Consider the following 16,706-nt stretch of genomic DNA (forward strand, 5'->3'; position numbering starts at 1 on the left):
TTACTTTTATACTATTTTCTTATTAAAAAAGAAAATACTGAGCTGGAATACCACACTGTCTTTTGATGGGAAAATCAAGGGATAACTCCAACATTCAGTGTCACCCTTTTTGAATCTCTGTAATCTTAAGAAATGATGAGACAAGTGATGGTAATGGAATCCCCACTTTAATTGACAGCTCCTACCTTTGGCACTAGATGTTGCCCTTCACCTGTCTAACTGGATAATAAAGAGGGAAACTATTCTTCCTATTTAGAATATCTCCCTGTCTATCACCCCTTACCATCTCCTATTTGTGATATTAAAAACAGCATAGCCCCCTCCCCCCAGGGTGTGTACTCTCACCACTTCTCTTTTCTCTCTATACCAATGACTGCATCTCAAACGATTCATCTGTTAAACTACTGAAGTTCACAGATGATACAACAGTGATTGGTCTCATTCGAGACAATGATAAAACTGCATACAGATAGGAGGTTGAACAACCAGCCAGCCTCATGGTGCGACCAGAACAATCTGGAACTGAATACTGTACATTCAAAACCATAGAAATGATGGTAGACTTCAGGAGAAACCCTCTCATTCTACCACCTCTTACAATACTAGACAACACAGTTTCAATAGTAGAGACTTTCAAATTTCTAGGTTCTAGCGTATTTCAAGACCAAAAATGATCACCTAACATAAAAAATTTCATCAAAAAAGCACATATTTACAGACCCTTCGCATCCTGGACATAAATTGTCTCAATTCCTATCATCAAAATGATGCTATAGAGCACTACACACCATGACAACTAGAAACAAGAACATTTTTTTCCTGAATGCCATCACTCTACTAAACAAATAATTCAACACTGTCAAACTATTCGCTAATGCTGCATTATTATTAGTCTTCTCATTGTTCCTATTATCCATCTCCTCCCATTTATGACTGTATGACTGTAACTTGTTGTTGGTATAATTACAATTTATATTAATATTGATTGTTTCCTGATTGCTTTTTTGTACCCTATGACACTCATTAAGTGATCCTTGACAAATATGTCTTTTCTTTTTTGTACACTGGGAGCATATGCACCAAAGACAAATTCCTTGTGTGTCCAATCACACTTGGCTAATAAAGAATTCTATTCTATTCTGTTCTGTGCTATGCTATTATATACTACGGAGCAAGAAGTGAAAGAAAGCTGATGACAGGACTTGAACCAACAATGAGCTAGAAAAAACACATTGTCTTTCATCCTACTTTCATAGTGATTTAAGGAAGACAGTCCAGCTTCTAATGAAAGTCAAAGCAATAAAATATAACAATTTTGTCATAACCATTTGTAAGAATTATCTGCAAAAAAGTGTATTTCAATAATATATAGGAGCCCAAATACAGAACTGTTACAGAAATAAATAAATATATCACATACTCATAAAGTGGCAACCAGGAAATTATAATTTTGAAATATTTATGATTTCAGATTGGCTTCCAAATTGGTTAGCTAAACTTGAAGCGTTTATCTGATAATTGTTACCTGCCAAGAATTTTGAGAGTTGGCTGATAGACTTCCCTAAGCTGGAGTTCTGAAGAATTGGTTTATATTTTATTTTACTAGGTATTTAGAAAAATAACATTAGGCACATTAACTTCCTTTGAGAATATCTAAATAATAGAAACAATAGTACTATTAGAACACTCCATTTTCCTGAAAAAGATACATAGGACAATTTTTTCGAACAAGGTTATATATGTGTGTAAATAGAAACATTGGTTCTGTATGTTCCTGCAGGGTTTGAGTAAATCTGGTTTTCAATAAGAAATACGGACCCTGATAAATCTTTCAATTGTAGTCAAAAGATCGTCCTTGAGAACGATCAAGCTGATTATCAAACTCCCGAGATTCAACATTCTTTGGTTTGTGTAAAATGAAGATATAGACATCATGGGTAAAAAACACCGAACTATCTGTATTAACATTGTTTTAATTAACATTAAAGCATTTCCAGTAAAGGAATAAACAACATTATGCTGATATGATGATATTATGATGATCCCTGCAAATGCACAGGTTAAAGTGTTAATTCACAAATTAATTATTTTTCATGTCAGAAATTATTAGTCTGATGAAAGCTTTGTTCTATCCAGGTTCGCCATGGGAAGTCACTAGCCTTCTTTACAAAATAGCTGTGATGCTATGGGCACGTATTATAAATTCATAGTAAAATTATACAGATAATTTTAAACTTTGAATCCTTGCTCTACAAAAATCAACAATAAAGAAAAATCCAGTGAAATATTTATTTTCTTAAGAACTTCTGTATATTTTGAGCAAAAAAGCAGGGGAAACTTCATGGAAAACAGCATACCTACCCCAGGCCGACGTTCAAAATATGCCAGTCTTGATTTTGTTAAGATGAAGAATCGAACTTTAAAGTTGGAAGGGGACGTTCTTCTCTTTTGTTGAGATTTTTTGATCAGTTCTTCTTCCAGAAGAACAGAGTTATTCATTGCCAGCATGTAAGGATCCAAATTCCAGGATGAAAAGGGATCTGCTCTTAATACTCCACACATGAGACCAGGAAAATGAAATTAGAGACAAAGACTGAACTGTCTCAAACATGGATGCAAAAAACAAGGTAAGTGCTTTATCTTTCCATCTGTCATCCTGGCAGTACTGTTCTATAGTTTCCTTTCTGATATAAAAGCCATAACCACATCCTTTCAAACACACTGTGCAATACATTATAATTTATGTCACACATGAAATTGAATAGGTGGCTCAAAAGCTTGAATGACAACTGTTTGCTGTTAATCTAAAAAAAAAAAATACTTTGGTGAAAACTCTTGGAGCCAAAAATTTCCTTATGAAAAAAAAGTCCACAAAAGTATTTATTTACTTTTGTTTTGTCCTCCTGTTCAAATTTAGGAAGGATTGAAATTAATATGTTTTAATCCTTGATTTTAATCCTTGATTTTTTAACTTGATTTCAAAGTTCAGATTTTTAATTAGCCCAGTTATTGATATACTTGGGAGTTATTCATTTCAGAAAATCTTGAATATGCTTAATTAATTTTGCTACTTCTTCATGACATTGTAGACAATATATGCAGGGATATTTTATATACTCTATAAAAATATTGTTAGTACTATACAAAACAGTAGAATTTGCAATATATAAACAAGCTAACGTTTGTATGTACTATAGTTTTAAGAGGCAGTGTTGAAAATTGCCATAAGAGGGAGCCAGACAACATGATTCTCTCTCTGCTCTTTCTGCTGATTCACAGTAATTGATGTAATAACTCTGTGTGTTCTAGGATAATTTGATGTATTTGTCAGCTGTAATGTACGGTATGTCTAATATGTAAGACAAAGACAGGCTTGTAATATTATTATTGTATTGAGAGATATTGACTGATTTGAATGTGTATGACCAGACTGTTTAACTTGACTGTGCTATTTCTAAAAGTAAACACTATTTTATACATTTTAATGTATCTGGTTTTTGTATGACGGAATAATTACTAATATCTGTTGGAATCCTATGTTTTTCTCTGTCTCAACAACAATCTCAAGGGTTGTTCTGCACACTCCTTAACAAATAAATAAATTCACAATTATTCATTTATCAAAACAGATAATTGAATGAAATCATTTGGCCCAGATCATAACTTTTGACTTATTACAACTTTATTTATTTATTTATTTATTTATTTATTTATTTATTTATTAAATTTTTATGCCGCCCCTCTCCACAGACTATACAATTATATACAATTATAACTGCTTACATTTTTAGGGTCTTTGAATGTTTTTTCAATCTATGAGCCTACAGTATTCCCTTACTCATTTTTTATCTTTTCAATTTATTGTGTACTCATTTAGTTGTTTTGTTTTGGTCGGTGGTTCAGCCAAGAGTATTATTATGGAATCTGTGCTCGCTTTCAACCAGTAGAATTTGTAGGTTCACAACTATTTTCAAATAGTTGTTTCATTTTTTTGACTTAAAGTTTAAGGAAAGCATGAAAGGTATGTGGAAGAATGTGGATTATTCCAATTGCTTGACTGGCTGATTAAGTTAGATAGCATGCAACTGATACCATGCATAAATGGAGTTAGCCAATTATCTCCTAGCAGGGAACAGGCAATAATCTTTCAATCAAAGAACGCTCCCTTGACCAAAGAGATCTGCAAAATTAGAGGGCAGTTTTTAAATATGCTAGGATTTATTATATTCCTACAAAATGTGATCAAGATAATAGTTTACAGACGTAGATTCATTTAAATGATAATTTGTTTAGCCTATTTGAATCAGATCACAGCAAGATATGAAGTTGCTAGGTGGTTTTGAGGGATTATATTTTCTAGAAAATACATGGGTCCGTCTCTCTCTTTAGTTTTAATATACTTGACTACTGTATTCTTCTGAACTGCCAGTCAGGATTGAACTTTGGCTGTTTTACAGGAGTCTAGTACTTTGTTTAGAGCTGTGTGACACAGATGACACTGATGGACTATAATTGTCTTATAGTCTACTTATCCTCCCCACCACGATTGTATTTCTTTATACCATATACAGTATCATGCAATTCAGAAAGTCTTCCAGTTCTCCAAAGCAGCCTTGCAAAAAATCCTAATTATTTTTGTGTTGATTTTTAATGCTTTTTTTTGTTTTCCCCTATATGTTGGGTATAAATATTTTTTTAATTTTATTGTGCTAATTTGAGTTATCTCAAAATTAGGAAATACGAAGAACAGTAATTAAAATTCACCTCAGAAATTCAACTATATTAAAAATACTTATCCAAAAATTGTGTTTGGAAATTTTACCCTAGTATTACTAATTATAGTAGTGATAATATTTTAGCTTCTATCTTTGAAATATTGAGCTACACTTTATAATATGCATGAGGAAAATTACACTCAAATTTATAAACAAGAGTCCAAGAAATATGAGTGGTTTTGCTTTGGTGCTCCATCTTCATTTGGCATGTCTGATTTAGTAAACAATGTAATTTATACAGTGGGTACCAAATCAAGGTATGTTTTTTTTTCTAATTTGTTTATTTTTGTTTTTAATAATACTACAGTGCTGAGAATAAGTGAACGCCCATATATAAGAAGCAGAAAAATAGCTCTGGATTAAAAATAATTTATAAACTGTGGAATAAAGTTCTTTTTCTTGAAAACAAATGAAAATAATTTATGATGGGTAGCAATGGGAGTTGACTTTTTCCTCCCCTAATTATGTGCAGCTTGTTTATTGAGATACCTGCAATAGCCTTAATATTTAAATATACTGTAGGAGATTTTATTCATCTGCAGGAGGCAGCACTAAGCTGATTTTGGCTGAGCTCAAAGGCTAAGTATGGATTTCTTCTCTCAGCAATTGCATATAGATATTAAAAAGCATCGGGTTTGGTGGTACTTTTAAAGGGAACAGCTTAAAAGGATACCACAATTAATGGTATTGAACATTACTGAGGGGCTCTAAAAGGAACTAGAGTTGCTCTCTGTCATGGAAAGAATTTCTATCCCACATCCAGGATTCCACCCCCAGAGCCTGGATATTGAATTCTCCTGGCCCAATAACAGGAAATTCCACCTTCAGTGGCACTATGTAATCCAGGCACATCAGAATGGCTACTGCTATGCCGTTCCATATTGATTTATAGTCATTTGAGCTACAAGATTCCATATGGGGCTCATGGATATGACTATGTTGACAAAGTTTGAAATGAGGTCAGTGTTGATGACCTCCAGTTCAATTGCTCCTTACTATCTATTTCCAATAAAAAGTCTTTGCCAAAGACAGTATCTAATGATAGATGAGAGAGAATAACTGAATGTAAAATACTTTATAAAAGAAGGTTTATAGTCTTAAAGTGACCGTTTATATTAAACTGTCACTGGATTATTATTAGGAAGCTGTGACAAGAAATGCCTTTACACAATTATGCCTAGCCAACCATCACATTTTTGTCCCATATTTAGAGAAAAGGCTTCCATGTTGTGTTCAGGGCATTTTTGCTGAATATTCCTTAGTTGCTATTTCTGCTACACTCTATCATTGCCTTCTTATAGAACAGTAAACTAGGTAGAAATAACATTACATAGCCTATACTAAGTACTCCTAAGTATGAAAAATATGCAAAAATTATAGGCTCTCTCTTTCAATTTTGCATTCAGAGATTGAATTTTTGAAAATATTTGCATTTAAAGGAGCATAGATTAAATGAAGGATTTATTGAAAAAAATCCTTTTCATTCAAAGCAATCACTTAAGAGTGACCTGTTAATTTGATTCAAAAAGAAACACTTGGGATGGGTTGTTGTTCACTCTATATACTTTTTCTAACCTAAATCCTCATCCAAACCTACTTGCCTTTCTCAAAGCAAAAGGCTGTTTTCTATAAAAGCATGGCAAAACATAACTCTTAATCCCACTAAGTGTGCTTAGTGCTTTGTACAGATAATTGTGTTTCATAAAAAGCAAAAAAGATTTCTCAAGCCATTAGTGCTGCTCTCTGCTGCCTAAGTGTGGCATAACATGTGTAAAAATACATATACTGTACTGTACTGTACAAAAATACATCTTTTTCATTTTCATTTGTATTATTAACAATGCATTTTTCATGTGAAATTTAGGTGGCAGTAGAAATTCATTTTTAATTCTTTCCAACATGAGGCTATCTTAATGAATAAATTCAGCCTTGCTCCGGGAACAGTTTGCAGTTCGTTCAGTGCTAATTCTCCTCCAGAATTTTCTGACAATAATCTAGGAACAAAATTGGACTGACCATTTGGTTCATTCTGATCTATTTTTGCCAACTCCAAGTTTGCACAACTGGTTGTTTCAGGAAAGTATATCTTCAGGGGATTATTTTATTACATAAATTTAGACATACAATTCAAATTTGTTAAGTATAAGCAATTAGTCTAGCAGAAGGAAATGGCACGAACGTATTTTAAAATTCTTAAACACGAACACACATCAGTCAGTGATTGTTTTGTCTTCTGCAACATTCCGCTGCCCCCTCCTCCTTCTTGAAAGTCGTGCTAGGAAGAGGCCTTTAAGCAGATGCGCGGGCGCGGGGTGGGTGGGTGCGCATATTTCTTGAAATGTTATCGTGGTTTACAGGAGCCAATGGAACTATCTAGGGTTTTGCTGTAGCTTTGATTAGACTGGCCACACAAATGTTAGTCAAATTAGTCACATTGTTTAAAAATCAGATCTTCCCTGAGTCGGCGAAGAGATGGGCAGCATTTAATTAATTTGCTTTCCAACGGCGTCTTTTTCGCTCTTCCGGTTTGGGAGCGCTCGCGCCTCGGCGGGAGCCAATGAAGAGAGCGGTGCGCCACTTGCGTAAATTACGCGCGCCGGAAGCTCTTGTGGGGCTGAAGAGAAAACTGAGCGGATAGTGGTTACTGATGTTGTGTCGCGGAGTTGCTTGAAACCCAGGCGACTGAGTCCTTTTTCGTTGTCTCTGTGAACGTAATATCAAGTAAGCCAATTTTCCTCCTCTATAGTGTCGGGACCAACTCTTGACTGCTCCTCAGTGCTTTCTGGGAATCTGCATCCTGCGCTTTTCCCGCTTGTTTTGCCCGAAGAGAAGCCTGAGTTTGGAAGAAGTCCGGTTTGCTGTTTATCTGCTATTAGCAGGGCGGCTTTTCCCCTTAAAAAATTAAGTGCATGGCGCTCATAATTCAGTCAGAACTCCCCTCCGCTTTCCACTTAGTTATTTCTTAATATGGGAGGAGAGAAGACAGGTTAACGGACTAGGCACGACTTTAATTTACTATGCTCTGCAAAATTTTAGTTCAAAAGACTAAAAATTGGAAGTCCTAGAAGACCTCAAGTAAAGGTTGCAAAATGCTGAGTCAACAAAAATGACATTTTGGGCAAACTCCACAAGCTGTAAACGTGGCAGTTTCAATAGTATGTTGGAGATATTTGAAGAACCTGCATATCTTGTAAGGCTTTATAAACTGGCAAACCCCCATGTACCTAGTCCTCTTACTTTTTACATGGTTCAGGCTCAAACTTTGCAAAAATAAACCCCCTCAAAATGAATTTACAGCAATCTTCAGGCTGCTGTAGTTTCAAAACTACTTGACCTTTCAGGTTGATTTTTGGCAGGTGTACTCAGTATGTAGCTGCAATAAGAACTTCAAATTTGCAGCACTTTCCTTCAAGTTATTGAAAAAATATAAGAGTTCAAAGTTGGTATGTAACGGATTCTTGTCAAATTTTGCCTATCTTTGATGCCCCATTTGATCCTGTCAGACAGCTACAAATTTAGCACCATTAGAAAGAGCAGATTCTCTTATTTAAGACTATATTGTTCTAATTTTGGAGTCTCTTCATATAAGGATTGAAAAAAAATGTCCTCAACTGCTTTCGGGCAGCCTGTGATTTCTGCACTGCACCCTTGATACAAAGGCAGTAAAAGTGATTCTTTTTTCAATAAGCAACATTTTTAAAAAACAAAAAACACAAGATGTTATAAGACTGTTCAAAAATATTAAAAAACAGGAATGTTTGTTAGGAAATGGAAGGGTGAGGCCAGGTTTCATAACATGTTTGAAGAAATCTTCTTCAGCCAGTTAGGTTGCCTGACCTCCTGACTGGTAGACTATGTTGTTGCAAGGCGGAATTGACTGTTGCCCGTTTTTTTTTCCACTGCACCCTTGCTACAAGTTGCAAAGAATATAGGGATGGTTTGCATTATAACTTAGAAAGACAGCCATGTGCACACAAGTAGAACCTGTTCTGGGTTGTGATTATTTGTTCAAACCGATGCAAATGCTCAGCAATGGATCCAGAAGGATCAGATGAATTTCCACTTTGCTCAGTTGGTCATTCAAATACATCAGATTGTCATTTACTGACATACAATAGAAGTAAAGGTTTGAAATTAATTGAAGTGCTTCCACCTGATCAACAGAAGTTGTTGCAAGAGCATTCTGGATATCTTTTTGATGCTGGATCAACTATTTGCCTTAATCATAAAGCCTTATTTCTGAAAAGGTTTGAATCTTTGCAAAAAACCTGCTGTAACCCTTTTTGCAAAAGTGGTCATAAAGCAAAAAGGGCTTAAGAGTGCTGGATGACACATTAGCAGGCCAGCTAAAGGCCATTACAAACAAAATATTTGTGCCAGGTCAGAAACTGTGTCCATCTTGTCGAAAAGAAGTCAGTAACAGAGCTGCTGATCCTTCATCATGTTCAACATCGGCAGATGATGATGAATACATTGATATTTCAGGCAATCTTAACAAATGTTTGAATTCTATTACTGTTTCTCCATTACAGTTCAGAAAAGTCAGCAAGTGTGATATAAGAGGCTATACCAAGCGCAAAATCAGGCAAGTGCAAAATATTGCAGTTGCTGGTGGTTTTGACCGAATGAGTTTGAAACCCAAGCTACTAGTCAGAAATGTGACAAATGTACTGATTATGATGACCTGGTAAATGAGCTGAAGAACAAAGTTCAAGTATCAAAAGATAGTACAGAAAAACTCCAAATACAGTACTAACGTTGCCACCAAAAAGCTGGTCTATTGAAAGAACAGCCTCAGAATTCATAGTTTCAACAAGAACGGTTAAAAGAGCACGAATTCTGAAAACAATTTGTGGAATTCTGGGCAAACCAGACAGGAAGAAAGGTAAACTGTTACCAGAAGTGTTCTTTATTTTTTATTTTTTATTATTATTATTATATTATATATTATTATATTACCGTATTTTTCGCTCTATAAGACGCACCTGCTGATAAGACGCACCTAGATTTTAGAGGAGGAAAATAGAACAAAAATATTTTGAGCCAAAAAGTAGCTATCACACATGAGCAAGTTCTTGCATCCATAATTCTATCCTTTCTATGTCTTCCTCCCTCTTTCCTCCCTCCCACTTTCCTTTCTATCTCTCCCTCCCTCTTTCCTTTCTATCTCTCCCTCCCTCTTTCCTTTCTATCTCTCCCTCTTTTCTCCCTCCCTCTTTCCTTTCTATCTTTCTTTCCCCCTGCCTTTCTCCAAGCCCTTCCTTTTCCCTCTCCCTAACTACCCCCTTCTCCCTCCTTTCTATCTCTCCCTCCCCCTTTCTCTCTCCCTTCCTTCATCTTTCATTCCCTCTCTCTCCATCCCTCTTCCTTTCTCTCTTCCTTCCTCCCTCTTTTTTGTTCTTTCTCTCTCCCTCCTTCCCTCCCTCTATGTCTTTCCCTCCCCCTTCTTCCCCCCTCTCTTTCTCTTTCTTTCTTTCCCTGTCTTTCTCTCTTGCTTACTTTCTCTCTTTCTTTCTCATTCTTTCTCCCCTCCTTTCTTTCTCTCTCTCTTTCTCTCTCGTTCACCACGCCGGCAACAGAGAGAAAAAGAGAGAGAGAGAGAGAGGGAGAGAGTGGAGGGCGCCGTTGTCTTCGCCTCTTCCCGACAGCTCTGCAGCGAAGAGGAAACAGTCGCGCACCGCCTCCCGGGAGCCCAGCCGATTTTTGGAGCCGTTTTGTTTTCAGCTGGGCTCCCGGGAGGCGGAGCGTGGCCGGGTACCGTATCTTCGCCTCCGCGCGCTGCCTCCGCCCGGCCGAAAACAAAACGGCTCCAAAAGTCGGCCGGGCTCCCGGGAGGTGGTGCGCGACTGTTTCCTCTTCGCTGCAGAGCCACACGGAGGCGAAGACACGGTGCCCGGCCACGCTCCGCCTCCCGGGAGCCCAGCTGAAAACAAAACGGCTCCAAAAATCGGCTGGGCTCCCGGGAGGCGGAGCATGGCCGGGCACCGTGTCTTCGCCTCCGTGTGGCTCTGCAGCGAAGAGGAAACAGTCGCGCACCACCTCCCGGGAGCCCGGCCGACTTTTGGAGCCGTTTTGTTTTCGGCCGGGCGGAGGCAGCGCGCGGAGGCGAAGACACGGTAGCCGGCCACGCTCCGCCTCCCGGGAGCCCAGCTGAAAACAAAACGGCTCCAAAAATCGGCTGGGCTCCCGGGAGGCGGTGCGCGACTCTTCAGGGTTGGGAAGAGGAGAGGCGGCGACAGAGGCGGGACACTTTTGGTGAGTATATCGCCGCCCCCCCTCTGCTCCAGCGCCTCCCCCCCTCCCTGCCTGCAGCTTCGCTCCATAAGACGCCACTGATTTTTCATCCTACTTTGGGAGGAAAAAACTGCGTCTTATGGAGCGAAAAATACGGTATATATTGTTATCATTTACTATTCTTTATTTTTAAAAATGCTGCTTATTGAAAAGATCACTTTTACTGCCCTTGTATCAAGGGTGCAGTGCAGAAATCATGGGCTGCCCGAAAGCAGTTGAGGACATTTTTTCAATCCTTATATGAAGAGACCCCAAAATTAGAACAATATAGTCTTAAGGAAGAGAACCTGCTCTTTCTAATGGTGCTAAATTGAAGAGGATTGTAGCTGTCCCACAGGATCAAATGGGGGATCAAAGATAGGCATAATTTGGCAAAAATCCATTACTTACCAACTTTGAACTCTTATATTTTTTCAACAACTTGAAGGAAAGTGCTGCAAATTGGAACTTCTCATTGCAGCTGTGTACTGAGTCCTGCCAAAAATCAGCCTCAAATGCCAAGTAGTTTTGAAACTACAGCAGCCTGAAGATTGCTGTAAATTCATTTTTGAGCGGGTTTTTTTTGCAAAGTTTGAGCCTGAACCATGTAAAAAGTAAGAGGACTAGGTACATGGGGTTTTGACAGTTTATAAAGCCTTACTTACAAGGTGTGCAGGTTCTCCAAATATCTCCAACATACTACTGAAACTGCCACGTTTACAGCTTGTGGAGTTTGTCCAAAATGTCATTTTTGTTGACTCAGCTTTTTGCAACCTTTACTTGAGGTCTTCTAGAACAGTGTTTTTGGACCTTTTTTGAGCCGCGGCACATTTTTTACATTTTAAAATCCTGGGGCACATCACCAACCATAATGACACCCTAAGACACTTTCCTCCCTTTTCCCATCCCTGTCTCCTCCCCACCCTTGTGTTTTGTGTGTGTGTGTGTCTGTGTATACACACTCTTGAACCATTTCCAAATACAGGTGAGGGCTGGGGTTTTTTTTGTCTCTTATTCTTTGGGTGCTTTTTTATCATATGCTTTAAATCAAGAGTCACTTCTCTCTCTCTTTTGTTTCTCTCTTGCCTCTCATTCTCTGTCTCAATCCATTTTCTCATTTCTCTTTTTTTCCTCTCCTTTTTGCTCATTTATCTCTCTCTCTCTCTCTCTTGCTTTCTTTCTCTCTCTTTCTCTCTCTCTCTCTCTCACTCTCAGCAAAAAGTTGTGAGACTGGAACCTGAGCTTCCTTTTTCGCGGCACACCTGACCATGTCTCGCGGCACCCTAGTGTGCCATGGCACACTGGTTGAAAAACACTGTTCTAGAACTCCCGATTTTTAGTCTTTTGAACTAAAATTTTGCACAGCATAGTTTTATATCATAAAGAAACTGTCTGCCAAATTTAATCAAAAATATGAGGTGGTACGGTAGGCACACTGGTCCACTTGACACGGAATGACTGTTGATACTCTCCCCTTCTAATTTCACTGTAAAATGTTGTCAAAAATTATGTCAGCTTTTATCTTTCATGTAATGTGATGTTTTCTGGTTACTTCTGCAAAAGGCAACCAGGTGGAGTAGATCTTGACTATCATCAAATCTGTATTTTTAAAAATATGTGTTATAGTTGGCAGTATAACTAAATTACGGGTAGGATCAAGTTTATACATAATTGTAAAGTAGTGAGCAATAATAATAATATAGGGTATTAAAACAGTAAGGAAAACTGTTGTGTCAGCCCTCTTACATGTTCTTAGGCACATGTTTCAAGTGTATAGAGTGAATAATACAATTTTTTTTGGTCAATTTTAAAACCTCTAAATATAAACAGGTGGTAGATAGCTCCATTAATAGTAAATAGTATTCTTAACCCATTTAGGTGGTGTTAAAACATTTATTTTTATTGAAATGTATAAATACTTATCTATCTTGTATGCGGTGTTTAAATGCTAATTTTATTTTTATGTTTGCAAATTTTATCTCTTTATTCTAGCAGTTTGTTCTGCTGCGATGGGCGAACCTCAGCATGTGAGTGCCCTCCCACCACCTCCAATGCAATATATTAAAGAATATACTGATTGAAAATATTCGGAAAGGTTATAGCTCCTAAGCCTCCACCACCTATTAAAGATAGCTATATGATGTTTGGAATCAGTTCCAGTGTGATGATCTAATTATTCGACCATTAGAAAGGCCAGGGTATTGAACGATTACATCCCATGCAGTTTGGATCATAAAAAGGAGTTAAGGAAACTCAACATGTCTATCCTGATCAACTTCTTAGATCTCTTGGATATATTAATAAGAAGCCCAGGCAGCATAAAAAGAGAAGAGAAACTGGAAGATTTAAAACTGCTATTTGTTCATGTGCATCACCTTATAAATGAATATCGGGCCTCACCAAGCCAGAGAGACTTTGAGAGTCATGATGGAAGTACAGAAACGTCAGCGTCTGGGAAACCGCAGAGAGATTTCAGAAACATTTAGAACGAGTTGTATGAGATGATTCAGAATTGCTTGGCTTCTCTGCCAGAAGATTTACCTCATTCAGATGGAGCAATGAGAATAAAAGCTGAACCAATGGACACTGAAGACAGCATAAACTGTATTGATCAACAAAGAACAATCTCTAGTGCGAAAAAAGATCAGGTTTTGGATAAAGATGCTAACATGTGTAGCATTATTGATGAAATGACCTGATAACGTTTTGGAATTCATGGTCTTTCAGGGAACTTGCAACTGATGCTAAGAAATTAAAATTTGACATTTCTTTTTCTTTTGCTATGATGATTTAAACAGTAAGGGAACACAGTGTATAAATCAGCAAATATTTATTTAGTTTTGCCTGCTTGACTGTAAAGAATATAAATCTTACTGATAACTATACCTGTTATGTTAACTATGCAATTTTATCAATATCCAAATTTTGCTGATGGTCATTTATTGAAATATTTATTGAAGTATTTTAAGGAATTTAAATACATGCTGTGATTCCTTGTTTAGGTTAAATTAAAAGACATGTTATACCATAGCAACACTATTATGTATACAGAGTGGAGGTAAAGCAGTAAATATTTTTTCTTGTATTATGAATGTTTGTGAATTAAAGCAACTGCTTCTGAAGATAAAGGAAACTTGTCGACTAACATTAAAAAGAATGCAATTCTAAATTCTTTGAGATAACTTTAAAATATTTAACAGATGACTTGAACCAAATTAGCCTTGTATTTTACAGGATGCACCATATTGCTTCCCTCGGATTTAAATATAACTCAGTGTTATTGGGTTGTAAAATAGTTGTTCCTCAGACCATGTGAGGGGAAGTAGATATTTTTCTGACTTCAATCTCTATAGAATTTTTACTTTGTTAGTATGGTATAACAAGAGGTGGTTTTGTACTAATTAAAAGTATTAGGGAAAGTAATGTTTTGCTTCTATTTATCCTCCCCACCACAATTGTATTTCTTTATACCATATATCATGCAATTTAGAAATCTTCCATTTCTCCAAAGCAGCTTTCCAAACTAATCTTAATTATTTTTGTATTGATTTTTAGTGGGGTTTTTTGTTTTTCCCCTATATGTTGAGTAAAAAAAAATTTGTGTGCTAATTTGAATTATCTCAAAATTAGAAAATACAAAGAACAGTAATGAAAATTCACCTCAAGAATTCAACTATGTAAAAAAATACTTATCCAAAAATTGTGTTTGGATATTCTCTGTCTGTCTGTCTGTCTGTCTATCAGATTTCTATGCTATCCTATTCCTCTAACTCAGGGTGGCTCACAACAGAGTAATACATAACAGATAGAAACCTAAATTTAAAATATACTAAAACCCCAATTACTAAAAATACCAATCACTCATACTCAAGCAATCAAACATAAATTTGTTTGTCGACCGGGGCTAGGTGTTAATCGTAGCAGCCCCAAGCTTCAATAGGTCTTCAAACAATTGGGTGGGACGAGCGGCGCGTATCCAGCAGAAGCGGCGGGATTCAAAGTGCTGGGGTGGGGGGTGTCCCGACAGCCCCCCCACCCCAGCACTTTGAATCCAGTAGCTTCTGCTGGATACGGGCGGTGGGTGGGACGAGCGGCGCGTATCCAGCAGAAGCGGCGGGATTCAAAGTGCTGGGGTGGGGGGTGTCCCGACAGCCCCCCCACCCCAGCACTTTGAATCCAGCAGCTTCTGCTGGATACGGGCGGTGGGTGGGACGAGCGGCGCGGAAGCCAGGGGCTGTGACAGCTCGCCCCGCCCATCGCCCGTATCCAGCAGAAGCGGCGGGATTCAAAGTGCTGGGGTGGGGGGTGTCCCGACAGCCCCCCCCACCCCAGCACTTTGAATCCAGCAGCTTCTGCTGGATACGGGCGGTGGGTGGGACGAGCGGCGCGGAAGCCAGGGGCTGTGACAGCTCGCCCCGCCCATCGCCCGTATCCAGCAGAAGCTGCTGGATTCAAAGTGCTGGGGTGGGGGTGTCCCAGACCTGCTGCCTTTTCCCGTGCCCGCCGCCGGCCCAATCCTGCGCCTCCTGCTTCCCCCCCCAGCCAAAAATACAAAGGGGTCTCCGGCGGCAGACCGTCTTTGTGTTTTTCACTGGGAGGGCGGAGCAGGAGGACCTTCCTGACTCCCTCCCCCAGCGCCGGACCTCCTGCCCTCCCAGCCAAAAACCCAAAGCGGCCTCCCGAACGTTTTCCATCTTACGAACCTGCCGCCGCCGCCGAGAAGCCCCGCCGCCCGGCTGTCACCTTTAAAACAGCCGGGGGGCTTCCCAGCAGCTTCCCAAAGCCGAACGCCAAACCCGAACTTCCGGCTTCGGCTTCCGGGAGGCTGCTGGGAAGCCCCCCCGGCTGTTTTAAAAGGTGACAGCTGGGCTGCGGGGCTTCCCAGCAGCCTCCCAAACGCCGAACCCGGAAGTTCGGGTTTGGCGTTCGTAAGACGAAAAAAGTTCGTAAGAAGAGGCAAAAATTTTCTGAACCCCGGGTTCGTATCTCGGGTTGTTCGTAAGACGAGGGGTTCGTATCTTGAGGTACCACTGTATTACTAATGATAATTGATGGTAGTGATAATATTTTAGCTACTATCTTTGCAATGTTGATTCAGCTACACTTTATAATATACATGAGGAAAATTACACTCAAATTTATAAACAAGAGTCCAAGAAATATGGGTGGTTTTGCTTTGATGCTCCATCTTCATTTGGCATGTATGATTTAGTAAACCGCGTAATTTATACAGTGGGTATCAAACCAAGGTAGTTTTTTTTCTAATCTGTTTATTTTTGCTTTTAATAATACTACAATGCTGAGAATAGGTGAAAGCCCACGTATAAGAAGCAGAAAAATAGCTCTGGATTAAAAATAATTTATACACTGAAATAAGTTCTTTTTCTTGAAAATAGATGAAAATAATTTCTGATGGGTAACAATGGGAGTTGATTTTTTTTCCTCCCCTAATTATGTGCAGCTTGTTTATGGAGATACCTGCAATTTATTTATTTATTCGATTTTTATGCCACCCTTTTCCTTAGACTCAGGGCAGCTTACAACATGTTAGCAATAGCACTTTTTTTTTTTACAGAGCTAGGCTATTGCCCCCACAATCCGGGTCCTCATTTTACCCACTTCAGAAGGATGGAAGGCTGAGTCAACCTTGAGCCGGTG

General features: G+C 38.5%; 3 protein-coding genes across 3 annotated transcripts in view; 2 read left to right on the plus strand and 1 right to left on the minus strand.

Moving 5' to 3' along the window:
* The window catches only part of ITK (IL2 inducible T cell kinase), a 42,898-nt gene extending 40,307 nt beyond the window's left edge, over nt 1-2,591 (minus strand). The window contains exon 1 of the mRNA XM_070739003.1: nt 2,362-2,591. Coding sequence (XP_070595104.1) covers nt 2,362-2,562 — 201 coding nt within the window. The 5' untranslated portion in view covers nt 2,563-2,591. The remainder of the gene's footprint in view (nt 1-2,361) is intronic.
* Nucleotides 2,592-7,406: 4,815 nt separating this feature from the next.
* MED7 (mediator complex subunit 7) lies at nt 7,407-13,848 on the plus strand. Its single transcript, XM_070739004.1, is given in 9 exon segments — nt 7,407-7,496; nt 13,044-13,147; nt 13,150-13,192; nt 13,195-13,238; nt 13,240-13,275; nt 13,277-13,441; nt 13,443-13,502; nt 13,504-13,545; nt 13,547-13,848. Coding segments are annotated over 8 exon segments (681 nt in total). The 5' UTR covers nt 7,407-7,496; nt 13,044-13,057; the 3' UTR covers nt 13,748-13,848.
* LOC139159417 (ARL14 effector protein-like) lies at nt 8,808-9,466 on the plus strand. Its single transcript, XM_070736732.1, has 2 exons — nt 8,808-9,022; nt 9,079-9,466. The coding sequence occupies exons 1-2, from the start codon at nt 8,808-8,810 to the stop codon at nt 9,464-9,466; spliced, it is 603 nt and encodes a 200-aa protein (XP_070592833.1).
* Nucleotides 13,849-16,706: the final 2,858 nt, after the last annotated feature.

The sequence above is a fragment of the Erythrolamprus reginae genome, chromosome 2 (genome assembly GCF_031021105.1).
Source record: "Erythrolamprus reginae isolate rEryReg1 chromosome 2, rEryReg1.hap1, whole genome shotgun sequence".
In the NCBI taxonomy this organism is placed as follows: Eukaryota; Metazoa; Chordata; class Lepidosauria; order Squamata; family Dipsadidae; genus Erythrolamprus; species Erythrolamprus reginae.